The 23,309-nt window shown below is 51.9% G+C and overlaps 8 protein-coding genes across 8 annotated transcripts; 5 read left to right on the top strand and 3 right to left on the bottom strand.

Annotated features, from left to right (window-relative positions):
- Positions 1-181: 181 nt before the first annotated feature.
- BDW70DRAFT_168229 (Zn(II)2Cys6 transcription factor domain-containing protein) lies at positions 182-2,754 on the top strand (the record flags this gene model as incomplete). The annotated part of the gene is made up of 3 exons (XM_073742404.1): positions 182-804; positions 1,037-1,761; positions 1,809-2,754. The coding sequence occupies 3 exons, from the start codon at positions 182-184 to the stop codon at positions 2,534-2,536; spliced, it is 2,076 nt and encodes a 691-aa protein (XP_073595998.1). The 3' UTR covers positions 2,537-2,754.
- A 656-nt stretch (positions 2,755-3,410) lies between these two features.
- On the top strand, positions 3,411-4,402 carry BDW70DRAFT_150337 (DUF614 domain protein; the record flags this gene model as incomplete). Its single annotated transcript, XM_073739140.1, has 2 exons — positions 3,411-4,113; positions 4,167-4,402. The coding sequence occupies 2 exons, from the start codon at positions 3,411-3,413 to the stop codon at positions 4,400-4,402; spliced, it is 939 nt and encodes a 312-aa protein (XP_073595997.1).
- Positions 4,403-4,935: 533 nt separating this feature from the next.
- BDW70DRAFT_136434 (PalH/RIM21 family protein) lies at positions 4,936-7,888 on the top strand. Its single transcript, XM_073736859.1, has 2 exons — positions 4,936-5,458; positions 5,543-7,888. Exons 1-2 carry the CDS (start codon positions 5,347-5,349, stop codon positions 7,696-7,698), a joined length of 2,268 nt encoding a protein of 755 aa, XP_073595996.1. The 5' UTR covers positions 4,936-5,346; the 3' UTR covers positions 7,699-7,888.
- A 245-nt stretch (positions 7,889-8,133) lies between these two features.
- BDW70DRAFT_52876 (uncharacterized protein) lies at positions 8,134-10,715 on the top strand. The gene is made up of 2 exons (XM_073744207.1): positions 8,134-8,327; positions 8,409-10,715. The coding sequence occupies exons 1-2, from the start codon at positions 8,217-8,219 to the stop codon at positions 10,533-10,535; spliced, it is 2,238 nt and encodes a 745-aa protein (XP_073595995.1). The 5' UTR covers positions 8,134-8,216; the 3' UTR covers positions 10,536-10,715.
- Positions 10,716-11,443: 728 nt separating this feature from the next.
- On the bottom strand, positions 11,444-13,194 carry BDW70DRAFT_52865 (pepsin-like aspartic protease). Its single transcript, XM_073744206.1, has 5 exons — positions 12,561-13,194; positions 12,230-12,507; positions 11,956-12,180; positions 11,540-11,899; positions 11,444-11,479 (listed from the first exon to the last, which is right to left on the bottom strand). The coding sequence occupies exons 1-4, from the start codon at positions 12,878-12,880 to the stop codon at positions 11,562-11,564; spliced, it is 1,161 nt and encodes a 386-aa protein (XP_073595994.1). The 5' UTR covers positions 12,881-13,194; the 3' UTR covers positions 11,444-11,479; positions 11,540-11,561.
- A 2,141-nt stretch (positions 13,195-15,335) lies between these two features.
- BDW70DRAFT_160053 (uncharacterized protein) lies at positions 15,336-18,747 on the bottom strand (the record flags this gene model as incomplete). The annotated part of the gene is made up of 6 exons (XM_073740782.1): positions 15,336-16,151; positions 16,204-16,490; positions 16,540-16,587; positions 16,634-17,625; positions 17,674-18,520; positions 18,597-18,747. 6 exons carry the CDS (start codon positions 18,745-18,747, stop codon positions 15,336-15,338), a joined length of 3,141 nt encoding a protein of 1,046 aa, XP_073595993.1.
- Positions 18,748-19,395: 648 nt separating this feature from the next.
- BDW70DRAFT_160052 (putative UV radiation resistance protein (UVRAG)) lies at positions 19,396-21,316 on the bottom strand (the record flags this gene model as incomplete). The annotated part of the gene is made up of 2 exons (XM_073740781.1): positions 19,396-21,168; positions 21,236-21,316. 2 exons carry the CDS (start codon positions 21,314-21,316, stop codon positions 19,396-19,398), a joined length of 1,854 nt encoding a protein of 617 aa, XP_073595992.1.
- A 194-nt stretch (positions 21,317-21,510) lies between these two features.
- On the top strand, positions 21,511-22,946 carry BDW70DRAFT_52834 (mitochondrial 54S ribosomal protein mL67). Its single transcript, XM_073744204.1, has 2 exons — positions 21,511-21,994; positions 22,058-22,946. The coding sequence occupies exons 1-2, from the start codon at positions 21,704-21,706 to the stop codon at positions 22,838-22,840; spliced, it is 1,074 nt and encodes a 357-aa protein (XP_073595991.1). The 5' UTR covers positions 21,511-21,703; the 3' UTR covers positions 22,841-22,946.
- Positions 22,947-23,309: the final 363 nt, after the last annotated feature.

Below are 23,309 nucleotides of genomic sequence, written 5' to 3'. Positions count from 1 at the left end.
AAGCTCTTTTGAATTGCTCCAAGAGCCCCCCTCCCGCTCCACTGCAGCTTCCCCCAACCTCCCACCTGCAGTCTCCTCCTGTCTGCTCTAGCGGAGTATCTCGGCATTCGTCTCCAGAATTCTAACTACTGCTCTGTTTGGACTGCCATCATCGCTACTGACTCAGAGCAAGAAAGGCAGGATGCAACGCCCTCCACGAAGCAGAGCATCGACACAATACACTTTCCAACGAGCCTATAAAGCATGCATTCCTTGTCGACGGAGAAAAGTCAAATGTGAGTCCGAACCCGAGTATCATCAGCCGTGTAGGCGGTGTCGGAAGATGGAATTGGAGTGCCGGTTTTCATCGAAGCAGCCTTGGTCGAGGAAAAAGCACGCCGGGGAAAGTGGAACTCGAGGCGTCCGCCATGCTTCTTCTGAATACGAACCGCCTGGGATGAGACGTCTTAATGGTGCAGCTACAGCTACGACTATAACGGCGATTGATGACGTCCACGAGCCATCACCGTCAAATTCAGCTTCAGCATCGGCTTCTGCGGGGTTAGAAGACGGCGAGTGTATCTCAGCGACGGTGCTGCAGAAACAAGTTGCAAGTGGGAATGATGCCATGAATATTCTGTTTGATGCCGCGGCGCATGCAGGTTCGAGTGCGCGTGTTGGCAATGGCCAAGCTACAGCTCTTGATGATTCGAACACCCCCTTTGATATCGGGTCCGAGGATAATGTGCTCAGAGTCTGGGAGGGATGCCGGTTTGTCAAGATGGGCTGGTTCACGGCGGAGGAGGCGCTGTCGTATACGGACTGGTCAGTTGGCCACCCCGAAGAAGGCCTTCGTCTAACAGTCTGGCAGGTTCTTCCGCAACCTGGCACCGGTAACGTCCCCCATTCTGACAGACTTCTTCGCAGACCACCATACACACTACTGGCTGATCACTCAAGAACCGGTTCTATGCTGCACAATCCTGATGATATCCGCTCGATATCATACCCTACCCGGGCCCTCTGGGAGCTCCAGGGGATTTTACATCCACAACAGGTTATGGCAGCATTGCCAACATCTCATCTTGCGGATAATGCTCGGGCAAGAGAAACTGTCAAAAGCCAAAACTAGACATATATCAACTATTGAGGCCCTCTTGCTCCTCTCGGAGTGGTATCCCCTGGCTCTACACTTCCCCTTGGAAGCAGACGGGTGGGATTCGGATTGGATGCTGACAACGTTTACCTTGCGAGATCCGCCTTCGACCGCACAGGAATGTCCCATGCAAGACCGTTGGAAGGAGGACGTCGTCGAGCCCACGAGACGGTCAGACCGGATGTCTTGGATGCTCGTGAGCTCAGCACTGGCGCTCGCACACGAGCTTGGCGTGTTCAACCCTAGAAACCATATAACTACGTCAAAACGACAGGGCGCAATCGCAGGTCCTGATGTCGAGAATTATCTCCAGGATCTGGAGCTTAGACGCCAGCGCCTTCCGTCGCTGTTGTTTGTGACTGCAAATCTGCTCGCTTCCAGAATTGGCTGCACGTCCATTATGCCAGACTATGGCAAGGAGCCGCTTGAAAGCCTTATGACCGTCGACCCTGATTGGGCGAGGTTTATGATTTCGTGGGTGAATTTGACGGGATTGACCCGGACCCTACGAGACACATTCTTCACCGCGGCTAAGAGTGCTGGCAGCCAGCATATCAATTTCGCATCACTAGAGCAGTGGAAGGCCCAGCTTGCAGCATGGCAGGACCATATCCACGACATTCAGAGTGGGTTCCCTAGGTGTTTGGGCGAACGGTAGGCTGATCTGAGACAGGCTCTCGCTACAATGATATTCTGTGCATTGAATATCAATACTTGAGGGTTTTCGCCAACTCTCTCGGTGTCCAGGGAATCGTTGAGCGTGTGCTGTCGGACACGCCCTCGCGAGGAACAATTGACACGACCTTCGTCTCTCAGGCGCGGCAACTCAACATGAGTAGGAATGAGTATGAGTTCATTGAAGAAGTAATAGATGGTGCCTGCACAATCCTCTCACATGTAGTTGCTCTCGCTAACCCGCGATGCCTTCCAATGCGAGTCTTATCCCGCATGATCAGCTCGTCGATATTTCTTCTGAAAGCACTAGCCCTGGGAGTGCGGAAAACCAAACTGGAAGAGTCGCTACACCTCCTCGATGCGGCAATAGCTGCCCTTCTTTGCAAGCCATTAGACGATATACACCTTGCTTCGAAATATGCAACGCTCCTCAAGACTCATGTGTCGCGCCTGCGGCAAACATTCGCCAGTTCCGGTCGTGTAGATAGTCAAAAAACTGAACCAACCCGGGGCGACAATGGCGAGTCAGAGCAATCACTTGGAACAGCGTTTGGCTTGGACAACAACATGATGGACTGGTCGACCCAGGCTGACCTTAATAGCTGGTTGTCTCTCCCACTAGATCCGTTAATGGCACCATTCGGATCCTGGGATGGTGCACCGGCTGATCTGAGACTAGACTCGGATCCCTTAGATTTAGATTTCATTTGGAATCTGCCTCCATGATGTTCGGATCGGGATGCTATACTGCAGTTGATCACTGCATTGCATTGATCAGATGGGGTACATCTGCAGGGTATGACCACGTTTGAGTACGTGCCTATGGGCGACCGGCCCCGAGTAGGCACAGAATATGTGCTTTTACTCAATGGGGCTATGCTGTCAACCACTGCATCCGGGCGCCATACAAACATTATTTTCGGACGCTGACTGGACGTCTGGAACGTCGATCATGACATACGTGGGCAGATTAGATGAAACAATGCTCCAGGAAAGGTAAATCAGAAAATAGAGAGTTAATATTCTTAGACTGTGGCAGTGTCTCGTTTCGATAGACGAAGCAGGGCTTGGAGTGGCAGAGTCCGTCCAACAAAGGCGCTTACAGCGTGTGATGTGACAGGGCGGCGCTATGTGATGGGCACCACATCCCCACGGAACTATCCATCTCTCTAACCAGGCATCGAGCCAACCACGATCGCAGTATGTGTGAACAGCGCTCGGAACCATGCAGGCCAGCTTGCTAGGGCGACACTTCAATCCATCGCCGAGACGATCTTCCGAACAAGAGAGTCGAGCCATTCGGACCTAGTGAGAATTGCTTTAATCGCCCCGCAGAGCAGGCCACCGGTAACAGCCTGAGTCGCTCCTCGATATTGACTTGAGATATTTACATGTTTCCATCTGTCTCTGTGCTCCCTTTCTCACTCGTTCTTGGCCTTTTGGGAATGACAAGAGGCGTATTGGGTTGCAACCGTGGACGTTTTTCACCTAAGCGTCGTATTGAGGTTGTTGCCTTCCTACTGAGCTCCTCTAAAATCCTGCTTGTCGCTTGTCGAACGTGCTTGACATGAATCCCAAACTGCGCTTGGATACCTCCAACATGGGAGCCAACAATCGATACTCTTATGTGGAAACGCCGCTGGAAATGACTCCGCCAAACCAGCGACGTCCGCGACTTTTGCCCGCTCAAACAGACCAGGATACCCATCCGACTCATCAAACACCTCCTATTGCCGTTGAGAAGATACAGCATGCGTTACAAGATACTCCGTGTCCGGATATCCGAGACCACCCGGCCAATCATGCTCCATTAGCTCACGATATACCTGAGCATGCTTCTGTGCAAATGCCTGCTGAGCAGATTCCGGATCAACCAAGCTCCCCGGGCCCTCTGCCTGTCAAGACAAACCCATATACACAAAACAATGAGCCTGCTAGTCAAAATATATCTGTCGCACCAGACGCGAACCCTCTTCAATCACCTAGGCTACCTTATTTTCCTCCACCAGCGAGGGCACCAACTGCCCCAACGCCGGCACCGACCGACTCCGTGGGGTACCATCAGCCAGGGCAGATATCACATCCTAACCAACAGATTAAAGGCGGTGGATGGAGTCATAGTTTATGTGACTGCTCGAGCATTGGGACGTGCCTTCTTGGCATTGTATGCCCTTGCATTCTGTATGGCAGAACACAGCACCGTCTATCCAGGAGATCGAGAAAAGAGGACCCGACGAACATGCTCGGTTACGAGACATGCAATGGGTCCTGTACCGCCATGGCCTTGCTATGTGGTTGCCAATGTGAGCTGAAGCCCTAAATTCATAGTGTCGCAAGATAAACTAACATGTATTAGGGCTTCTTGCGACCATCCAACACACACGAACCCGCAAGGCATATGCCATCCAGGGTAGTATTGCGTCCGACTGCGTTCGCGCCACTTGTTGCACATGCTGTACACTCATCCAGGACGAGAAAGAGATTAGAAAGAGGGAGGAAGAGAGGGCGAACGCGTCCAGAGCTGCCGGAGCCGCTCTGGTATCTCCGTATCTAGCCCCGGGGCCGATGTCGTACGGTCCACCCCAAAGGTGACGGGCTTCAGTCCCTTCCAACAAATGACGTGCCGACCTGGTCGAGATTATGTTTTCTTTTGAGCGACTTGATGCTGGATACCCCTATGACGAGATTGTGCTTTCTGCGAAGCTTCCTTAACCATCCTCAATACTTCAAGTGTACACCTGGATTTGTACCATCAAATACATCAGCAAAAGGAATATATAGCTGATGCTTTTAATGTAGAGTTCCCAATGCCATGGATTTTTTTATGTGCGGCCTACAACAGTCTGTAAGAGGCTGCTTTAAATCGGTGCATGGCCTGGGGCTTGCTTCTGTACCTCCACCAGGACCTGCGTGCAGGCAGTACCTTGCTCACAGGCGGGGAACATTGACCGTCAGCAATGCCGGTTTCCATCCATTTTTAGCACTATAATCAAGTGACATTCCTGTAGAAAAGAGAAATCGAGACATGGCGGGCGGTGAGGACGGCGAGGCGAGATCTGGACCATGTCTTTCTTGTCCAGTCCAGTCCAGCTTACTGTTCTGTGGCGCAACTCCAGAAAGGCTTCTTTCACTTTCGCTCCTCAAAACTCCACTGTAGACGGATCAACGGACGAGATCACCACCAGCGTATGTAGCTTGCATCTCAGAGCTCACCCTTACTCCAGTCCCTCTTCGGCCTGTTACTTCTATCGCCTGTCCCCTGCATATTCATCGCACTCCCCGTCAGATCCGCCGTGAAATCGTGTCTTACCCGTCTGCCTCCTCACCGATCGACAGGCTCCGACCGTCTGCCTATTGATCGACCGCTGCCCCTAAACAACAGATCGGCGCAGTGATGAAGAACTGAGCAAAGGGAATCGATGACTGTCCTATGTATTCAGCATTGATGCTTGCGATACAAATGTTTTCACGGCGTGCATGAGCTGAGCTGCTTCGGTCGTGACGTGACGTGTGTTTCACTTCGGTAGAATATAACCATGGAGGATGATGACGGCCGCCTTGCTCCCCGTCAGATATGGGCCCGGCCGACGAGTACTACCACTAGGTCCTATGTCCCTGGGTGTACTCCTTTCCTGCTTCCTAGTGATGGTATTGTTCTGCGGATTCCAGCTGCGTCGTCCGCGGCGCCCTTTTCATCAAGGTAGACTAACGTATTGAGTGCTTCGCGTCTAGGTTATGTATATCTAAACCGCACCTACTCAATATCCCTCGGAGAAAATGCCATTTACGACCCCGCGTGCACAAGTACGCCGACGACGACCGAACATGCGGGTGCAGCACTAGACATTCACGACCCGTTCTACGCGTCCGTGACACCGCTGTTGTACGCAATGGGCTGTGCCACTGTCGTTAGCTACCTGCTTGTCATCATTCTACTTATTACGCCTCGTACATTTTATGTTGGTGGCCCTGGAGGCGGCGCCAATTTCCTCGGTCGACATGGGATGGTCAGCGGGTCCTACAGCAATAATTCGTCGGTCGTGGGTGTTGGTGGTCGTCCGTGGCTACAGAAGGTCGCCGCGCTTCTTGTCGCCATATCTCTGACTATAGCGACCGCAGATTCGTTTCGGGTGGCAGAGGAACAGTATGATCATGGCTACTCCGACGCCGAGGCGTTGACGTCGGAGGTCATTGATGGCACCGAGATCAAAGTGGTTCGGATCATCTCGAGCACCTTTCTATGGCTGGCTCAGGTGCAGACGCTTATTCGGCTTTTCCCGCGACATAAAGAAAAGGTTATGATCAAGTGGGCGGGCTTTGCGCTGATTGTCCTGGATACTATTTTTGCGATTCTGGACAAGTTTCTGGTCAAGACGAATACTACCCGTCCACGACTTTACGAAGATGCTATTCCGGCTCTCAGCTATCTGTTCGAACTTGCACTCAACCTTCTATACGCCGCTTGGGTGATATTCTACTCATTATCGAAACATCGATTCGCCTTCTTTCATCCTAAGATGAGAAATATATGTCTCGTTGCGCTCTTATCTTTGTGTGCAGTGTTGATACCCGTTGTCTTCTTTGTTCTGGATATTGCGAAACCAGAAATAGCTGGTTGGGGTACATATATTAGATGGGTCGGCTCCGCGGCAGCAAGCGTGGTCGTTTGGGAGTGGGTGGAACGTATCGAGGCTTTAGAACGAGACGAGAGGAAAGATGGTATTCTCGGGAGAGAGGTCTTTGACGGTGATGAGATGATTGAAGTCACGCCTTCCGAGGAAGTTGACTGGCCTCGTCAGCAGTTCCATGGGCATGACCGCGGTGGAGGCACCGGAATGTCTTCAGCCTGGGGAGGCGTGATGGGACTTGCTCATCGACCATTGAGACCGCGTGGAGGCCGCATTACCCAGACTCAGCGCGAAGGCGAGGGTGCTACTGCCGCCAAATCACGAAAGCGAAGATCCGCAAGGCCAACACCACCGCCAGCTGCTGTCACTCCTGTCAGTCGAGCTGACACAACTAGTGCAGCAAGCACAGTCTATAATGTGCATTATTACCCTGTTTCCAGTCCCACACCACCCGTTGCCATGCCCTTCATGGAAGAAGAGGATGAAGGCTCTGATGGCGATGGCGAGAAGGAACTTGCGGTCGTTGAGAATCAACAAAGTAGCTTGCCTACTCAGGACACCTATGCCCAGCCGGGGAGAGAGAATCCGCCACAAATCGTAAATGTGGACAGCCGATGGCGGTTCATCTTGAACCCCTTCAAGAGCAGGCACGCGGCTTTACCACGAGAAGTCGCCTCGGCGCAGGCGGAGGAAGAAGGGTTCCTCTCCCCAGATGATCAAGCCCGCCAGGGAGACGAAGAAAACCCGCATCACACCCCTCGGCATCGAGGTCTCTTCTCTTTCCATCCAATGTCAGACGGCGCATCAAGGCGACAGAGCGGCGCCGATCAGCCGTTGCCAGTGACAGTGATACCTGCCCGGCGCCGCGGCCAGGATACATGGTCACCGCAATGGTTTACAAATTCCAATCTTGTTGACCGGTTCTCAAGTCGCCGGACTGCCTCACGTCCTTGTGATCAGCAGATGAGAGTGATCCAGCCGCAGGTCCAGAGCGCCGCGCCGTGGACTGCTGCCGATATGGAGGCTTCTTTCAGCTCTATGGATTACGAGCTTCGGTATGATCCTGAAGCAGCGGCGCTCGTGTCCGAGGATCCTCCTGACCATCATTCGCAGCCTACGCAGGCTGATAGTCAGGCACATCCCACTATGTCTGGTGGGAATGGCCCTTCTGGTGGAGAGACACAGTCCGCACTAGATATGGGGCCTGGTAATGAAGGGTCGGATAATGAAGGGCCGGAGGAGTCCCGCTCTCAACGATAAGAGGCGATCATACCCGCCTTCTTTCGTGATACCTTCTTTCGTGTTTTATTGTCTTCAGTTGGATTTAGCGGGGAGTATCGGCGGCCATTCACCTACATACAGTGGACTTTGGACTTTCTTTCGGGCTGAAATCTATGCATTTGTTTGCTATATTCGTGGGAAGCCTATGGGAGATATTGGGCGGTGTTATTGTTAAGATACCCTTGAGATGGATCTCATATACAAAATCAAAATATATATATATATTCTATATTTCAAGTACATAGACTTTCTATTGACTTTTCTATTCCGGAGAGCTGTAATCAACGTGGCAGCGGAGTGAATGCATAATCAGCTCGGAACCTCAGGCATCCGTCTCTCAAATAATCCCCCAGTTTCTTCCACCTTCGGACTCCACTCAGCTGTCAGACTTGAACTAATCCCTCTCCCTGTCGAATTTCGATGCCTTACTCACTTATCGATTTGGATATCTTTTCGTTAGTCGATGCTGCGCCGCCATAGTTGCTCGGCGTCGCATTATGGCGGCTGTCAATCAAAATATGTTCGACGCTTGCGTCGCTATTGAGCAACCCCAAGGCCCGACTCTGCTGGTGCTGCCGCTGAATTTAATCGCGCAGATTGTCGCTTGTGTACGGCACCCTTTCTACTGACGCTTATAAAACGGATAGGGAAAAAAGGTTGAAACCTGCAGCTAATACGAGTTTTTGTAGTTGGACGATCCGAGCGATCTCGCTCGTTTGTGCCGAACATGTCGAGTGCTCAACTATATGGCTCTCCCTCAACTCTACCAAAACCTCGTCTTGACCTCCTACGATAAGATCCGATACGTCGGCGACCAGCCGGAGGGCATGGGCAGCGCAAGTCCGTTTACAATGGGGCTAAATGCCGTCATTACGCGACCGTACGCCACGCTCGTACGGTCGCTAACTCTACGGGGTGACTGGCGGGAGCAGGAGCTTGAAGAACATGCGCGCGTCGGACGGGTGCCGGATTCTTCAATGATGCTGAATATCACGGTCCGGGCTGCTGTGGATAGGATGCGGGACTTGGAGGACTTCCGCTGGGAGCTCAGCACGAAGATGCTCGAGACCGTGTACCTGGGGCTGGCGCAATTGCCAAAGTTGACCTCACTGACAATCAGGTTCCCGAGCAGTCGGCATCCGCGCCCGACGACTGTCATTCCGGCCATGCCGCACTTGCGCTATCTCAAGATCACTGATATCGATCCGATCTGCTACCCCGACGATATATCGACGATGCTTTACAAGGCCAGGAAGCTGAGGGAGCTAAAAATGCACTGGTCGCCGCGAATGAGGAACATGCAAGAGCCGAGCGTGATGCTGCACGACTATTTTAGAAAGTGCATCTCAGCGAAGCAACCACTGGCACTTAGATCTCTAGGCTTGTCGAACCTGTACGCCCGGCATAGCGAAGACTTCAACGCCGCATTCGATAACGGCACGGTAGAGGAGGTAACTATGCTTCAGGAGGTCCGCTCGGAGCAGGCCAATCTGAACACATTTGTGGATAGCACATGGCCCGCGGCTCCTCCCAACAAACCGATGCGGCTGAAGAGTCTTAGAGCGAATGTCTTCAACCAAAGGCAAGCTGAGTTTCTTGGGAGCTTTACCGGGCTTGAAAGAATATACTTGGTCAGCTCGAGTACCGTTTCCGATAGCCTCAATTCGCCACGGGAGCCACCAGTTACTTGTCCATCCGCAGCCACTCTTACACCACCCGCTTCAGAAAACACGAACTTGAACGGCATCTCAAGAGACCTCATAATGTCCGCTGACTCTCCGTCTAACTTACCTGCCCTACAAGCAAGGGTGCGAGATACTTCAATCAACAGCATCGTTCTTAACCACGCCGCCACGCTCCGACATCTTCTCCTCCCAGCCCGATGGGCGCTCTCCTCAAGCATAATAGCTCGCCTCGTCCACGCAAGTCCCCAGCTTGAGCAGCTCGCTTTCGCTGCGGAAATGTCAAGCATGGACACACTGGGACTTCTTCTCCCCTTTCTCCGCAATCTCCAAGCCCTGCGCCTTCTCGTCCCGACGGCCTCCTTGTCCACCGGGACAGATGAGGCCCGCAATTCACAACCAAAGCCTACAACTTCTAAACCATTCAAAGACACAGACGGTCTAGATCTTGGCGCTAGGTCATTTGCTGATTTCGTAGAACTGGACGATGAGATTCTCATTGAAAGGCTCGGCGAAGCACTCGCTGACCAACAGCTTTTCCAACGCCTTAAAGTTGTTGGATTTGGTCGCAAAGGTTTTGTTCTGGGCGAATATTATACCGTTCCTGTGGATCGACCACAACCACAACCAGAGCCCCCACAAGGCGTCCAATCCCGAACACCAGCTGCCTCCCGCGCACCGAGCGCCGAAGACAAGAGTCCATCCTCCTACGTCGACTTCGAACAAACGCAAAGGAATGGCATTAATGCAGGCTCTCCTAGTCCTGGCTCTAATCAAAACCATACTCTACCCGGGACAACATCCTCAGCGAATTTCCCTCGATCTCAACAGAAGAAGAGCACATTACCGCCTTCAACACTCGGGAAACGAACCCGAGACGAAGATCCCTCTGTCGTACCCGTCGACCAGCCGCCAGACCCAGGCCCGTGCCCAGAGTCAAGTTCAGGTTCAAGTTCAGGTTCATGCTCAGGGCTAAGCTCAACGTGGAACATGAACGAAGGTCTGAATTTAGATATGAACGAGTGTCTGTTGCCGGTTCCAAGGAATCGGGCTCTGAGACGCAAGATACAGCGCGTGGGATGGGACGTGCTAAAGCAGTGGGAGATCTGGGGGTTGGATACGCAGGAGCTTTGATTATGCTTCTCTGAACTGCCTTATTTACCAATGATTGAACCCAAACCCTTACGAGCACAACGCATTATGCACCTCTCACGCACCATTTTCGCTCTCTGCTATTCAGCGAGCGTAAATTCACCCATCAAAACGATACCCGAAGGAGTCCTGATGCTCTTTACCATTATTTATCCACCTATCAGCATATTCATCTACCTTGCTACATGCTATAATATACCCAGGCCGCGCAACGCGTCAATACAGACAACATAGACCGTCAAATCCTTATCTTCACTCATCCCTTTCATACTTCGCAAATGAGCACAAAAAGCCCAAGCTATGTATCTCCCAATATTGCTCCTTGCTCCGTCTAAAGTCCTTTTATTCTGGCTGCGCTAGGCGGAAACCATGATACCATACTGCAGTCATAGCGACATATCGCATTGTGCTGACACCTGTATTGGTTGTGTTCCGTTCCGTTTCGTTTAATTTTTGCGGACTTGTACTATGCGCACTGTTTATACCATTCTGCAGCCCTTTCATTCGCCAGTCTTCAGTCCGCCGGAGTTAGGTGCAGCTGCATATACATGAGGGATCATCTAGGTATCTGGTCTTTGTCTAGAATTAGGAATGGGTTATGATAGAAGTGTATAGGCATGTACTCTCTTCTCTGCATACTGCGCAGCGACTCGTGTATGTCAAAGAAAGATCAGTACGCTTGAGTTTTCATCTTTGGAATCGAACTCAGGCTTCAGATTTCAGATTTCAGACTTCACTGATATCTGTCAAGATGCATTCATTAGGGTCTGCCTAGTACACGACTTGATTATTATTCCATAGTAGTAGTGGTCTGAAAACGCATTGATGTTTCCCTTGTATAAGGGAAAGACCATAGAAACAAAAGAAGGTATCAAGAAGGCCGAATCCTAGCCGATTTCACGCCGTTATGCTGAAGGAAAAGAAAACTGGAAATGGTCAGGGATAAAAGCCACGCGTATTCAATTCAGATGTGGGATTGAGCTGACCCAATTAACGGATACCTCAAGTCTAAGCCTGGGGCGCGAAGCCCAACTGAGGGCCCTCCGAGTCGAAAACGACGTACTGGCTTTTCAGGAAGACGTCGCCGAGAATTGAAAACGGGAGGCCCTGGTTATCCTGGATGCCTCCGAAGCAGGTAGAGGAACCGTCGGTAACGGGGGCGTACTTGATGTGCTCGCCTGGGACAACGGCGTCGTAGCCGTTGATGGTGACAGTGAAAGACGGGAGTTCGGCTGAGCAAGGGAAAGTCCAGCCACCGTAGAAGAAGTTGTTGAAGGCTAATGGAACCTGGGAGTAATAATCCTCTGCGATAGACTGGTCGATCATAATGAGGGTCGTGCCGGTATCTGTGAGATTGGTTAAAATGGCTAGTCGGGCTGAGGTTGGTATAGGCATGGCATACCCGCGATGGCGTCAAAGTCAGTCTCTCCTGCAGTTGCGGAAAACATCCAGAAACCCTGAGAGTTGTCCACATCTGTATAGGTAAGCTCGCCAGTGTATTTGGACTGGTCGATGTAGCCGAAATCGTAGGAACCAGGAGCCTTGTGTTTTAGTGTTACAGCGAACAGAGGAGATTCAAGCTGAGACTTGACGCTGTCGAAGAAGGTGGTCTGGGATTTCGGTTGAACTGGTGGCAAGTTAGTAAAACTTGGACCAAGTATGTTTCAATTACTCACCAGTGTTAATGGAGCTGAATGCTAAACCGAGCAAGCCATCGTTGTTTTGATCCCGGGTGAACTGTTCACTGATGTGTGAAGCGGCCTCGACTGCCTGTCCTGGCGCAGTGACGCCACCAACGGTGACGGTGTCTCTGTAAACATCACCACCGGCACTGCTGCCGTCGCCATATGAGATTTCCCAGCTGTAGCCGGACATTCTGGTTCCATTATCGGACGGTTTGTAGACGCTGTGGCCTGTAGTCTGGGAAGACGGAAGCTCGTCGGAAAACACCCATCTATAGATATCAGCTCTAGGATGCACAAAGATTACAGCCAAATAAAGTATTACAGGTCCGCGGATCCAGTGTCAAAGTCTAGGTTCATTGTTGTGCCACCAACATCGACTGGAGTCAAGTATTCAACGTCGTACTGTTCCGGGGTGGTCACAGCACTGCCATGAGCCATAGCATCCTGGATGTGTGGAGGGACATTGCCACCATATTTGGATAATGCATTGGCGTAAATCGCTGGAAGGTTGATGGTGCGTTTAGAAATCGCCCTCGTGAGTTGGTTGATCGTGAAGCCCTGGCGAGGAGGGGCCGCGGGCATCGCAGATGCTACGGCAGAGAAGCCAAAGGCCGCTGCTGCAACTTTGCTGAAGACAACCATTTTAAATTTGACGTGCTGACCAGGACAATGAAGAGGTAATGAGGGTAGTGGATTTGATTTCAAATGGTAGACCTAAGCAAAGGCAAGGCAGAGCAAGCAGACAAGCAGAGCAAGCGAGTGGAAGCGGAGCCACTCGACCCAGGAGAGCGAGGATGGAGGCAGCTTTATAAACTGTGTTCCCCTCGAGAGCTAGGAGAAACAGAGGGAGAGCATCGCAATCTGCGTGGACAGCAGGTCCCACCTCATCCGGGTGCTAGCAAAGCCCCGGAGTCCGGAGGAACTGCTGAGGGTACAATCCTCGCCATACTTGGAATCTCCGGGCGAAAATCTTGCTCATGGATGAGCACGTTATCGAGATCAAACCCAACCTGGGTTACATCCGGCTTAGATCAAACATCACGGTCCAATGGCAGGCTGTAGGGAGTTAAACGCCCGCCGCTCTTTGACATGAGCGAACTCTTGTCAGGCACGAGGGGGACGAGGCAACCGAGCTGGCGAAGCCGCTGCAGAGTCGGCCGCTTTATTGCTTGTTCAGGGCCCAAGAAAGCTTCTTGGACGGATGGAGCCGTGGGTCTTCGGTATTGAGACCTGATCTCACGATCCTCATTTGAGCGCGTGTCATTCCAGTTCAATCAACAGACTTGAGTGGAGGCGGAAAAAAGCCCGGCCGGCGAATTGCAAAAGAAGCCGGCAGCTTCAGCGGGCTAGACAGACTCAATGAGAGCTTAAGAAATAGCATGAAGATCAGGGGAGGCGGGGAGGGCCTCCTGCAGGCTGCGCTGCGAGGTTGATTCAAGTGACAAGAGGGGAAAGGCAGAGTCGAGGTTAGAAGAGGCACAGTCCGGTCACATGTCTCATGTCTCCCCCGCCTCTACTTTCACTTTTGGCATAAACTTACCTTGATCCTATTCGAGATTCACAGCAGGTTCTAAGTGTTGGAGGCGAGGCTTTGATCGACCGATCGCGCACCAGTCGCCAGTCTAAGCAAACTCCTGAGTAAGATCTCTCATCCCAACCAGTGTTTAGGAGCGCAAAGACATCAACTGATCGCAGTGTGCAGCATCGGCTTTGAATCTTCGCAGAATGGGCAGTCCATCCTGACTCTACTGCTCTATACCATAACGATTTCCGGTCTCGATCCCATTTCATCCTAAACAGCTGCTCTTTCTGGAGCCCTCGTAAACAACCTCGCGTGGTGGGCCCAGCGGTGAACTTCAAATGCTGTTACTGATCGCACCTCGAGAGGAAAAGAGGGTCTTCTATTCCCCGCCTTTGGCCCCAATCGCAGGTCCTGAAATATTGTTATTTGTTGATGGATCAGGGGCCTAAGCGTTCTATTAGAACGCTAAGCTTTAGGCCCGTCGATCGCTGTAGACACACCAGTGACCGCTTTACAGAATACTGTATATTTCTGGCCTCCCATCCTTGTGCCTACTCAGAGTAGATAGGCCCGGAAGCGTCAAGTCTGAAGTGTGGAACCAAAAAAGCAACCGTTCAGCCCGCAAGTCATACCCGTCTGCATGATCGTGGCGTCCGCCATTGACGAATTACCGACCAGCAATATCCCGTACCTGGTCTATACTACCTGACGCTATACCTTATTGTATGATCACGTGCTAGTTCTGCAAGGCCCTGAAACTTCTTCACCTAGAAGTGACATTGAAGGATACTTGTCCCGCGACTTGACTTGATTTAGGGTACCAGCAGAATTCACATGCTCGGGCTATACTCTACGGAACATTGTGGCAGTTGTACTTGGTATGCGACCTGCCAGGTGGGGTTGTTTCAGGTTCCTTTGCTTCATCACGCTTGCAGCTAGTGGTGCTACATGGCACAGCATATGCTGCCCGTCTCAATCATCCGAGAATGTGCCGTGGCCAAGAACTGATTACATTATAGCAGCCAAGGTATGTTTCAATTCCCTTGACTCTGGCCACCTAGGTTCAGATTCAATTTGGACGGACTTGAGGCGACCCGAATCCAACTCGATTTCAACCTGCATCAAGAGGAGGCACGTCCGGTTCGTTATGGTAGTGGCAGGTGGGCCAGTGAGGAGGATACTCTCTGCGGAGCAGGCACCATTTGGTAGGGTGGATTCAATGGTTCCCAGGTAGTGGATTCTTAAAACGCGAGCATCCAAAAACGGCAGGTCGTAGAGCAAACTATATCCACAGCCGTATATATATATTCGTGGCCACATTAATCACAAATCATAAACGTATACATTATACCAAAATGTAAACGGACATTGACCACCTATGGAGCGTATTCCAAGCACAGGAGGATACAAACGGGCTCATATATTCATCAGTCAAGGCAAGGCAGGGCATTCAAACAAATTCGAAGCCAACGACGGCAAGCCACGACAAAAAAGAAGCAGGAAAGAAAAAAAAAGCAGTCAACGGGCCGGTTCTGTGATATCGTGAAGAGGGGCAGTAATCCGCAGTAATCCGTACTAAGGCTGTATAAACTGCGATGGCAGGCCACCACCCGCCGAATCCAACCCAGTACCATCCCCACTAGTGCCGCCATCATATTGCTCATTGAGCAAAACCTCCAGCATATCGAACTCACCCACCATCGGGCCTGTCCCACCAAGCCCTTGATCCACGACCGCAGTCGAGGAGTTAAAGAACTGGTCTAGCGGGAGGGCGAACCAATCCGAGACACCTGGCTGCTCATTCATCGAGTGCGAGGGGAGAGTGGAAGACGCTGAACCAGAATTTGGATTGGAAGAATTCATCTCGCCGGAGGGCGGCGAAGAGCGGGGTTGGTAGAAGTTGTAATAGACGGATGGCGGGGGTGGCATGAAACTGACATTGATGTTGGAGGAGTTGATGGGTTGGGCGGGAATGCCGGCCAGAGGGTCGTGGACCGAGGTTAGAGGGGTCGACGACGGAGGATGGGTGTCTGCATAGCCGCCGACTTGATTATTATGTGTTGATTGCGCAGAAGGCCAGGTGTGGCTGTTGTTCAGGCCATCTCGACGGCCAAGTGGGCCTTCCCGTGAACGAGGCGAGTGGGCTCGAGACGTTGGGGCGGAGGCGCGATCCTGGCCGGCGCTGGTGCTGTCGTTGTCACCACTGCGGTCCAGGGGTGCGAAACGGAGGAAGCGTGTGCGGATATTTGTCGTGAGGAGCTCCAGCAGGCGGGCGATAGCGTGGCTGAGGTGGATGTCGTCGACAACGCATGTTCGGAGCGCTTCAACGGTGCGGTCCTGAAGGTCGAGGGAGACACGCACGTCATCTTCTTTCGCACCGAGGGTGAACGTCTAAGATGTTTAGATGCGCAGTCGCAACATTCGGGTTCAGAAAAAGGCTTACTTTAAGAATGAAGATCATGCCAGACAGGATCCGAAAGCAGGTCCGGACAGGAGCATGTTTCAAATGGTCCCCTGGGACCAAGCCCTCGAGCACTGTGGTCAGAATCCTTCGCGACGCATCAACAACTTCTTGAATAAAGGGCTCATTGACGCGGTACAATTCCATTAGCACATGGAACGACGCGTTGTTTGATGCTGACGGCTTATTCTGAGCCTGAGCGGCCTCGTTGGACATTGTCGTCCACCGATCGACCACAGCCTGCAACGCTAGGGAGTTGACGTATAAACCTTCAGAGATGTAAGCCAGGTGGTCATAAGTTCCGAGAAGGAAACGTACGTGTGTATTCATATTCAATCATCAATATATGTCTCATTGCAGGGTGCACTAATATGGTTAGCATTTGTCCAAGGAAAGGCAAATGTGCACCTACACTCAGTCGAATCAATGTTCTGTCGCCATTCCCGGAGGAAAGGCTGGAATCGATCAATCTGGTCGCGGTAACGGCCGCTCCTTATCAAATCAGAAGTCTGTTCGTTAGATGCGAACAGGAGCTGGTTGCTTTGATACATAATCTTGGATATTCCAAGCCAGCAATCATGCATCTTGTCAACCTCATTGCCTTTCACGCCGGTTAGTGGCGTCGGCTGGATATCATCAGTCCACTGTGGTAGTGGGAGCATAGAAGGTATGCCCAAACGGCCACTGCTCTGCGTAATATACACAAGGATAAGTCGACGGAGACGACGCTTTCGCGTTTGCTCAGCTGGCGGTTCTGCTGATGATTTGGCATCGTTCTTTTGGTCAAACACACCGAGCTCGAATGCTAATGCTTGAGCAGTACTGAGTAACATCCATGACATCCGGTCTGACCGCCAGGCTGGCTCTAGCCACGTCTGGAAGGCCAGTCTGCCCTCAGGCGCACCACTAGAGCTTCGCTGCGCTGTGGTCTCACCGTCATTATCCAATTCTTTGTCATACCGGCCAGCCTGGGCATCCAGATCAAGTAATGCGTTCTCATCGTCACCAGGAGGAAAATGTAGATTCCGCGGGTGCCAGTCCGTAAGTATCAATAACGCTTCAATCGTGCCCAAAGATCTCAGATTACCCTTGTGATTAACCTTGGCTGAGGAGGGAGCTAAATCAAAGGATCGAGGTTTGTTGATCCCAATGCCGTTGCCGCCAAACTTTTCCTGGCCCCAAAACAGACGCTCAATCATCCCACGCAAATACGACCAAAGGCGATCATGTATGTAGAAGGCACGGGAGTTCGCGCCATCTCCGCTCGGTTTCATATGCCTTGAAGCAGTGGTCAATATAGTCACCGCCAGAACCGGCTCGTCAGTAAGTAGGGTACGATGTGTCGACGGGTGTGAGAAATCGGGAATAACGATTGGGCTCAGAGGTGCGAGGTGCTCGTAGTAGCTGATACCGTTAGTACAGAGTAAACTTTAAGAGGTAACGACAGCTTACTAGGCGACGTAGGCCATTGACTCTTCAACAGAGAGCCAACCCGCACGGACGAAACGTAGTCGTGACCATGCCTTGACAGCATCTAGATAGCCCGAGTCTGAGGGACGGCCGGTAGAACTCGTTCGGTTGTCGGCGAGAGATTCTCCAGAAAGGAGTGCATTGCTCTGGTAATAGTTTCCAGTTTGCGCAGTTCCCGATCTATGTTGCCGTGAAAATGACCCGCCTGCGCTTCTTGGAGTTCCCGCTTGCGTCATGGACGACATTGGTGACGCGAACGAGGACGCCGACTGGCGCGTCGCAGCGTAGCGAAGGTCCTCCGTCCTTCCTGCCGCTTCTGACAGAAGATGTAAAGCATCATGGCTGTTGCTGATCGCGGGCGACAGTAGCTCAACGGCGGTACGGTTCATCATGGGCTGGTTGCCCTCAAGGCTAAACCTCGAGACAGAGGTCCTGTTCCCAGCAGAGTACGCTGGGTGCCTTGTATTCCTGACATCGGAGAACTGGGCTGTAGATGTAGACGGATTTGCCGTGTAATGCTGGCTACCATTGCTCGGTGCCGGTAGATGGCCGTTGGAAGGGGATTTGTTAAGCCACTTTTGCTGCGATAGGCTGGGCGTATCGAAGGACGGTTCAACCTGGGGATAAGAGGATGATCTCTCGCTCGGGGAAGCCTCGATTTTCGCTGCGGCATCTCCGACCATCATACGCTTGTCGCGACGAAGAACATCGTCAACGGCATTGCCTTCGGCATCGGAGGTCTTGCGTTTGCGCCGCGTGGCGGAGAACTCGCAGCGCTTACTCTCACGTCGACATCGTACACATGGCGGCGGACGAGGATTATCAACACCTAAACAACCAGAGCATCAGCATTCAAATCCCGGCGTTTCAGTATTGGCTGCGTTCCCCGCAAGAGATGGACTCACTCCCAAGGTCACACTTGACTTTGCGTTTGCGACACGGATCGCAGGCCTGATAGCCGCGACGGTGCTGGGGACCTGTAGGGGATGGCGACCTGCGCGCGGAGGTTTCACGAGAATAAAGGCCGTTGTCTTGCTGGCCGTCGTGTGTCGCCATCATCACTAGAAAATCCACCCAGGCTAGGCGCAGATGGAGTGGATGGGGAGCAGTCTGGGGTTTGCCGATGCAAAGCGACGACGACCGCTAGAAAGCGTCGAAAGCGGTGGGGACGTTTGGGGTCAGGAAGGGTTGTTTATTATCAGCCGCCCTCGCCCTCGGGGACTTTTCAGCTGCACGGCGAAATCTAGGAGTACGGAATCCTCGATTAAAAGAGTGTCGAGGACTCGATAGCCATTCTGAAATCGCAAGCCTAGTGCTGAATGCGGGGTAGAGAAGAGCAAGAATTCCCTCGCCTTGAGTGGACTCGGTACACTGCGATGCGAAGCGGAGAGGTCCAGTGGTCGTGACCCTGTTATCAATTGGAATGCCAAAGGACTCCGACCCCTGTTCGTTTAATTAAGCCATTTTTCTTCCAAGGTGTTCTTTACGAACCTAGCCAATTCAATGCCACTAAGGGATGCAACTAGATATATGTACAAGTCCTGTTCAGGGACACTAGCTACCGACCTATTGCTGTACAAGTAGGCTAAACAAGCCCGATCGCAAACTAAGACGCTGCAGCTAAATCAATTAATTGTACATATAACATATTCCTCTGCGGATCATACATTAGCCAAGCGGCGCAGTTACATGGCCGTTGCCCCGTCAAGCCACGCCAAACGAAGCTCTTCCGCTCGGAACGGGGGCAAGTGGTTTCTTCCCCTTGGCTAGTGCGAAGTCTCCATTCACTGTCGACATTGGACTCACCCCTCGTTGATGATTGCTAGTCTCACCGTACACAACGCTGTCTTCGCTGCCACGGCGGGAGAGGCTGGGAGTCAGACGTCCTGGAAGAAGGCCACGAATCCCTCCAGCCTTCCTTGCGGGAATCTCCGACGACCGTGCTGTGAGGACATACAAAAGATATTTCAGGTTCGGCAGCGTGTGTCGAATATCTAGCACCCGCAGACCCTGTTTATTTAGCAGGAACTCGATATCTTTGTTCAGTAAGAATACTCCATATTCGAACCGGTACTGCACATTAACCGGGTGGAGGGGGTATGTCCTCTGTGGGAGAGAAGTAGACACGGGGTCATGGATCAGCGAGTTTGAGAGGTGCGGCGTAATTGGATATGGTACGGGGATGGAAAGGTAGAATGACAGTAAATATACTAGGTGCGCAGTATACCCGAGCGCTGCTGCCACTGCGTCCCGATCGACATCCGCAAAGTTAGAGTTGGGAAGAGCTATGCCAGCAATGGTGAAAGCAAGTGGTTTATCCCGGATCGGCTCAATCGGATAGATATCGAGAATATCTTCAGATATGCGTCGGATCTGGCCCTTGGTTTCTTCTGTATTTTGGTCGAGCAATCTCATGCTGGAGCCAAGTTTCGTTCGTGCGTCAGGGAGATGGCTACGCACCGTTTCCCGACTGCGAGTGCCATTCTCCATCGCGTCTTTTCTGGCATTGATACTGGCAATTAATTCTTCTTTGCGTTTGTTAGCCAAGCGCAATTGCTTGCGCTGGCTTGAAACTGCGTTCCTAGTGAGGTTGAGTTTATCCTTCGCCCGGGACGCTTCGCTCGTCGTTCGCACAGCATCTTGATTATTCTCCAGAATTGAGCTAATCTGTGATTCAAGCGTTTCCCTTGTAATCAAAGCATCCTGAATACATTCGTCCAGACTTGCGAGTCGCATCAGGGCGTCGTACGATGATGTCGGTACAGCAGTATCACTGGATTTGGAACTCGGTGTAGGTAACGGCGTCCATATGGGCGGAATATCGGTCAGATTGGTGTACACCCCATCCGGGAAATGAAAGAGGACGGAGTTCGCAGGTAGAGGTTGATGAAAGCTATCCAATGACCGCCCCAAAAATTGAAGCGACTGCAGATGTAGTTGTAACTCCACTAGCATCATATAATCATCCATAGTCGCAGACTTTACCCACAATCTCAGAGTAAGGTAGTCTAAGCGCGAAACAGACGGTCCGCAAGAGTTGAGGTCAAATGCTCGAAAGTTTGGATTCATCGCATTCTCCACAACCTCGCTCACATACACGGGCTCGTGGATACCGTCGCAATGGATCGAGAACCAGGTGTTTGCTATCCGGCCACGCGTTATATCCTCTAGCTTTACCTGTCGTATTTGAGGATTAGGATCGCTCCAGGGCAGTGTACTCTGTCGACGGGCTTGCCGCAAAGGGAGTCGCTGCTGGGTACGACCATTTTCACTACCGGATGCTGGGGAGGACTTGAGATTCGAGAACGATCGCGAGTAATTGAGGGTTCGATTAGTCTCTTGCGCAAGTAACTTTGACGGCGACTGCAGAGAGTTTGGGATATCCTCGTCGTCGATTGTTTTCCCTCGAGCTCGGCTAGGAGGGTTGACCACAAGATTACGGACGGAAACACCTGTCAGATGTCGTAGCTTTCGGCTCTAATACATGAGAATCATCAGTTTTTTTTGGCAAATCAATCAATAGCCCCTGCCGACGGAAACCCACCGCTGGGAAGTGAAATGGTCTGTCGCGGCGACTGCCAGCATCGTCATTGATCAGCCCATCCGCGGTGTCGGCTGTCGCCATTGCGAGCCGTGAAGGGAGCTCAATCGTACTTCTGTCTTCATCCAGTCGCCATGCAGCAAGTCAATTACGGTGATAAAAAAACGCGCCGAGTTTGTGTGGTAGCAAGATAAGGGCGACCGCCTGGAGGTTGAGTTGAGGTCGGGACCTCCCATCTCCACTTAGACAGCTGCCGGGTTTAGTCTCGAGGCGGTTTCCCCCGTTCGAAATCCCGCCGCCGAAAAATTGATGATTCGCCCTTCACCTTCCAACCTTTCCGCCGGACAGACCACCTCACGAACAGCCAAATCACTCGACTACCTGCAATGCTATAGAGTGACTCTTGCTTCACTCCTTTGACGACCGATTTTGACACACTAGACGCGAGGCGCAGACCCGCGTTTGGCCGCAATGGCCTCACAACCAGTCCAGAAGAGGACTCTCAAGGGGACATTCGAAAAGATCCTAGATCCCACCAAGATTGGTACCTGGAACATTGTCCGCCGTCCTCCTATCGAGAATCACAGTGTTATTCAGGGCAAGCCCCGTGAGCAAAACTCCAATGCATTCAAGACACATCAACAGAAGGAGGGTGTGCGGTTACGGAAGGCCATCAACGCTTTAACACATGGGAAAAACATCTTTGTCTACCATAACATCCGCACGAATCAAGTTGTGTACTCGTTGACGCGGTACCTGGAGGTAAGTGCTATCTTTTCAGACCAATATTGCTTTTCTTACTGACGCCGTCGTTCCTCTCTGTAGAAAAACAACGTCCTCCGTCAACTGCTATACCACGGTAAAAAGACCGTCCCAGCGACCCTCCGAAAGGACATGTGGGTTCCCTACTTCTCTGTCCACTTTAACGACTCTAAGGTCGGTCTTCGCGCATACCATCTCCTCCGTGAATTTTCCATGCAGCGCCAGCTAGACCCGCCACGAGAAATGATCACTATCACAGAGGAATTTCTGAACAGGAAGCGGCCGCGAAGCCCGGAAGAGGCCAAAGAGTTTGACGAGAAGTACAACGACAAAATTGGCTGGCTGATGGAGAAGAAGGATCGGGCGCGTGCTGTCATGGACCAAAAGGCTACCAGCGTCGCCGATATTTCGGCCGTTTTGGCGATCCAAGACCAGGAAATCAAGGATGGGTTTGCCGATGGTAAAAGGGGTTACTTGACTCGTACTGCGAGAAGACGTCGCCGGGAAGCTCGCAAGAAGGAAGAGGCGAAGCGAATTGAGCATGCTGAGCGCATCGCCCAGTTCGAATCCACCCTGAGCACGAACCAAGTCACGTACAAGATCCAGGAGGCCGCAGACTCGACTGAAGGCGCCACAGCCCCATCTCCTGATGACACCGTGAAAATCCTCTGGTCCGATCTTCACTACGCCCGGTACGCTGAAAGCTGGCCGGAACGGGTCCGTCACGGCGAGTTGGATCTCAGCCGGGATCATGTGATGCCGGGAGCGAAGCCCGTCTATGGCGTTGAGATTCTCGCGGACAGGCAATTCAAGGAGAGAAAAACGGAGGAGGAAACCACAGCCTAGATGTGTCGAGCCAGCTACGGCTCTCTGGACTTTGTATTTTTTACCGGTCGGTGATGGCCTTCGTGTGGATATTGGATATCTCTTTTCTACTCTTGCGCTATGTTGTCGGAGAGGCTCCAGTTGTCTCTCTCGCAGTTGTATTTTTAGATGTAAGACTTGCTCCTGGATGCCCGGGAATCGAATGTGAACGGAGTTTAGGAGGCCAAAAAATATGTTGTCTCGGCCAACGTTAGGTCTTTGTAGTTGCCCACAACAAAAGAAGGAACCCTGCCCCTTTCCTGATATATCCAGAATTGCCAATTGTGTTTGCTCCACATCAATACAAGTACACGGAGAGGCTGAAGCGCAATCAGGCGGCATAGCGAGACAGTTGTCAAAAATACCTACATTCACCGACTGTGGCTAGGTTCACAGAACAGACAGAAACAATGAGCCAGGTAAGAAGCCCTCACCTCAAACCAAAAAGAAA

This window comes from Aspergillus foveolatus (assembly GCF_047715535.1).
Source record: "Aspergillus foveolatus strain CBS 279.81 unplaced genomic scaffold BDW70scaffold_24, whole genome shotgun sequence".
NCBI classification, from domain to species: domain Eukaryota; kingdom Fungi; phylum Ascomycota; class Eurotiomycetes; order Eurotiales; family Aspergillaceae; genus Aspergillus; species Aspergillus foveolatus.
Note: the sequence above shows the minus strand (reverse complement) of the source record. Positions and strands in the feature narration are given on the sequence as shown.

What these genes read in the sequence shown, in the direction of transcription:
- BDW70DRAFT_52865 (XM_073744206.1), bottom strand. Translation starts at nt 12,880, where the DNA reads ATGGTTGTCTTCAGCAAAGTTGCAGCAGCGGCCTTTGGCTTCTCTGCC. An exon ending in ATTCAGCTCCATTAACACTG is followed by an intron (nt 12,181 to 12,229) that starts GTGAGTAATTGA and finishes ACTTGCCACCAG; the next exon opens with TTCAACCGAAATCCCAGACC. An exon ending in TGACTTTGACGCCATCGCGG is followed by an intron (nt 11,900 to 11,955) that starts GTATGCCATGCC and finishes CCAATCTCACAG; the next exon opens with ATACCGGCACGACCCTCATT.
- BDW70DRAFT_52876 (XM_073744207.1), top strand. Translation starts at nt 8,217, where the DNA reads ATGGCGGCTGTCAATCAAAATATGTTCGACGCTTGCGTCGCTATTGAG. An exon ending in TCGCGCAGATTGTCGCTTGT is followed by an intron (nt 8,328 to 8,408) that starts GTACGGCACCCT and finishes GAGTTTTTGTAG; the next exon opens with TTGGACGATCCGAGCGATCT.
- BDW70DRAFT_136434 (XM_073736859.1), top strand. Translation starts at nt 5,347, where the DNA reads ATGGAGGATGATGACGGCCGCCTTGCTCCCCGTCAGATATGGGCCCGG. An exon ending in TTTCCTGCTTCCTAGTGATG is followed by an intron (nt 5,459 to 5,542) that starts GTATTGTTCTGC and finishes CTTCGCGTCTAG; the next exon opens with GTTATGTATATCTAAACCGC.
- BDW70DRAFT_52834 (XM_073744204.1), top strand. Translation starts at nt 21,704, where the DNA reads ATGGCCTCACAACCAGTCCAGAAGAGGACTCTCAAGGGGACATTCGAA. An exon ending in CGTTGACGCGGTACCTGGAG is followed by an intron (nt 21,995 to 22,057) that starts GTAAGTGCTATC and finishes TCCTCTCTGTAG; the next exon opens with AAAAACAACGTCCTCCGTCA.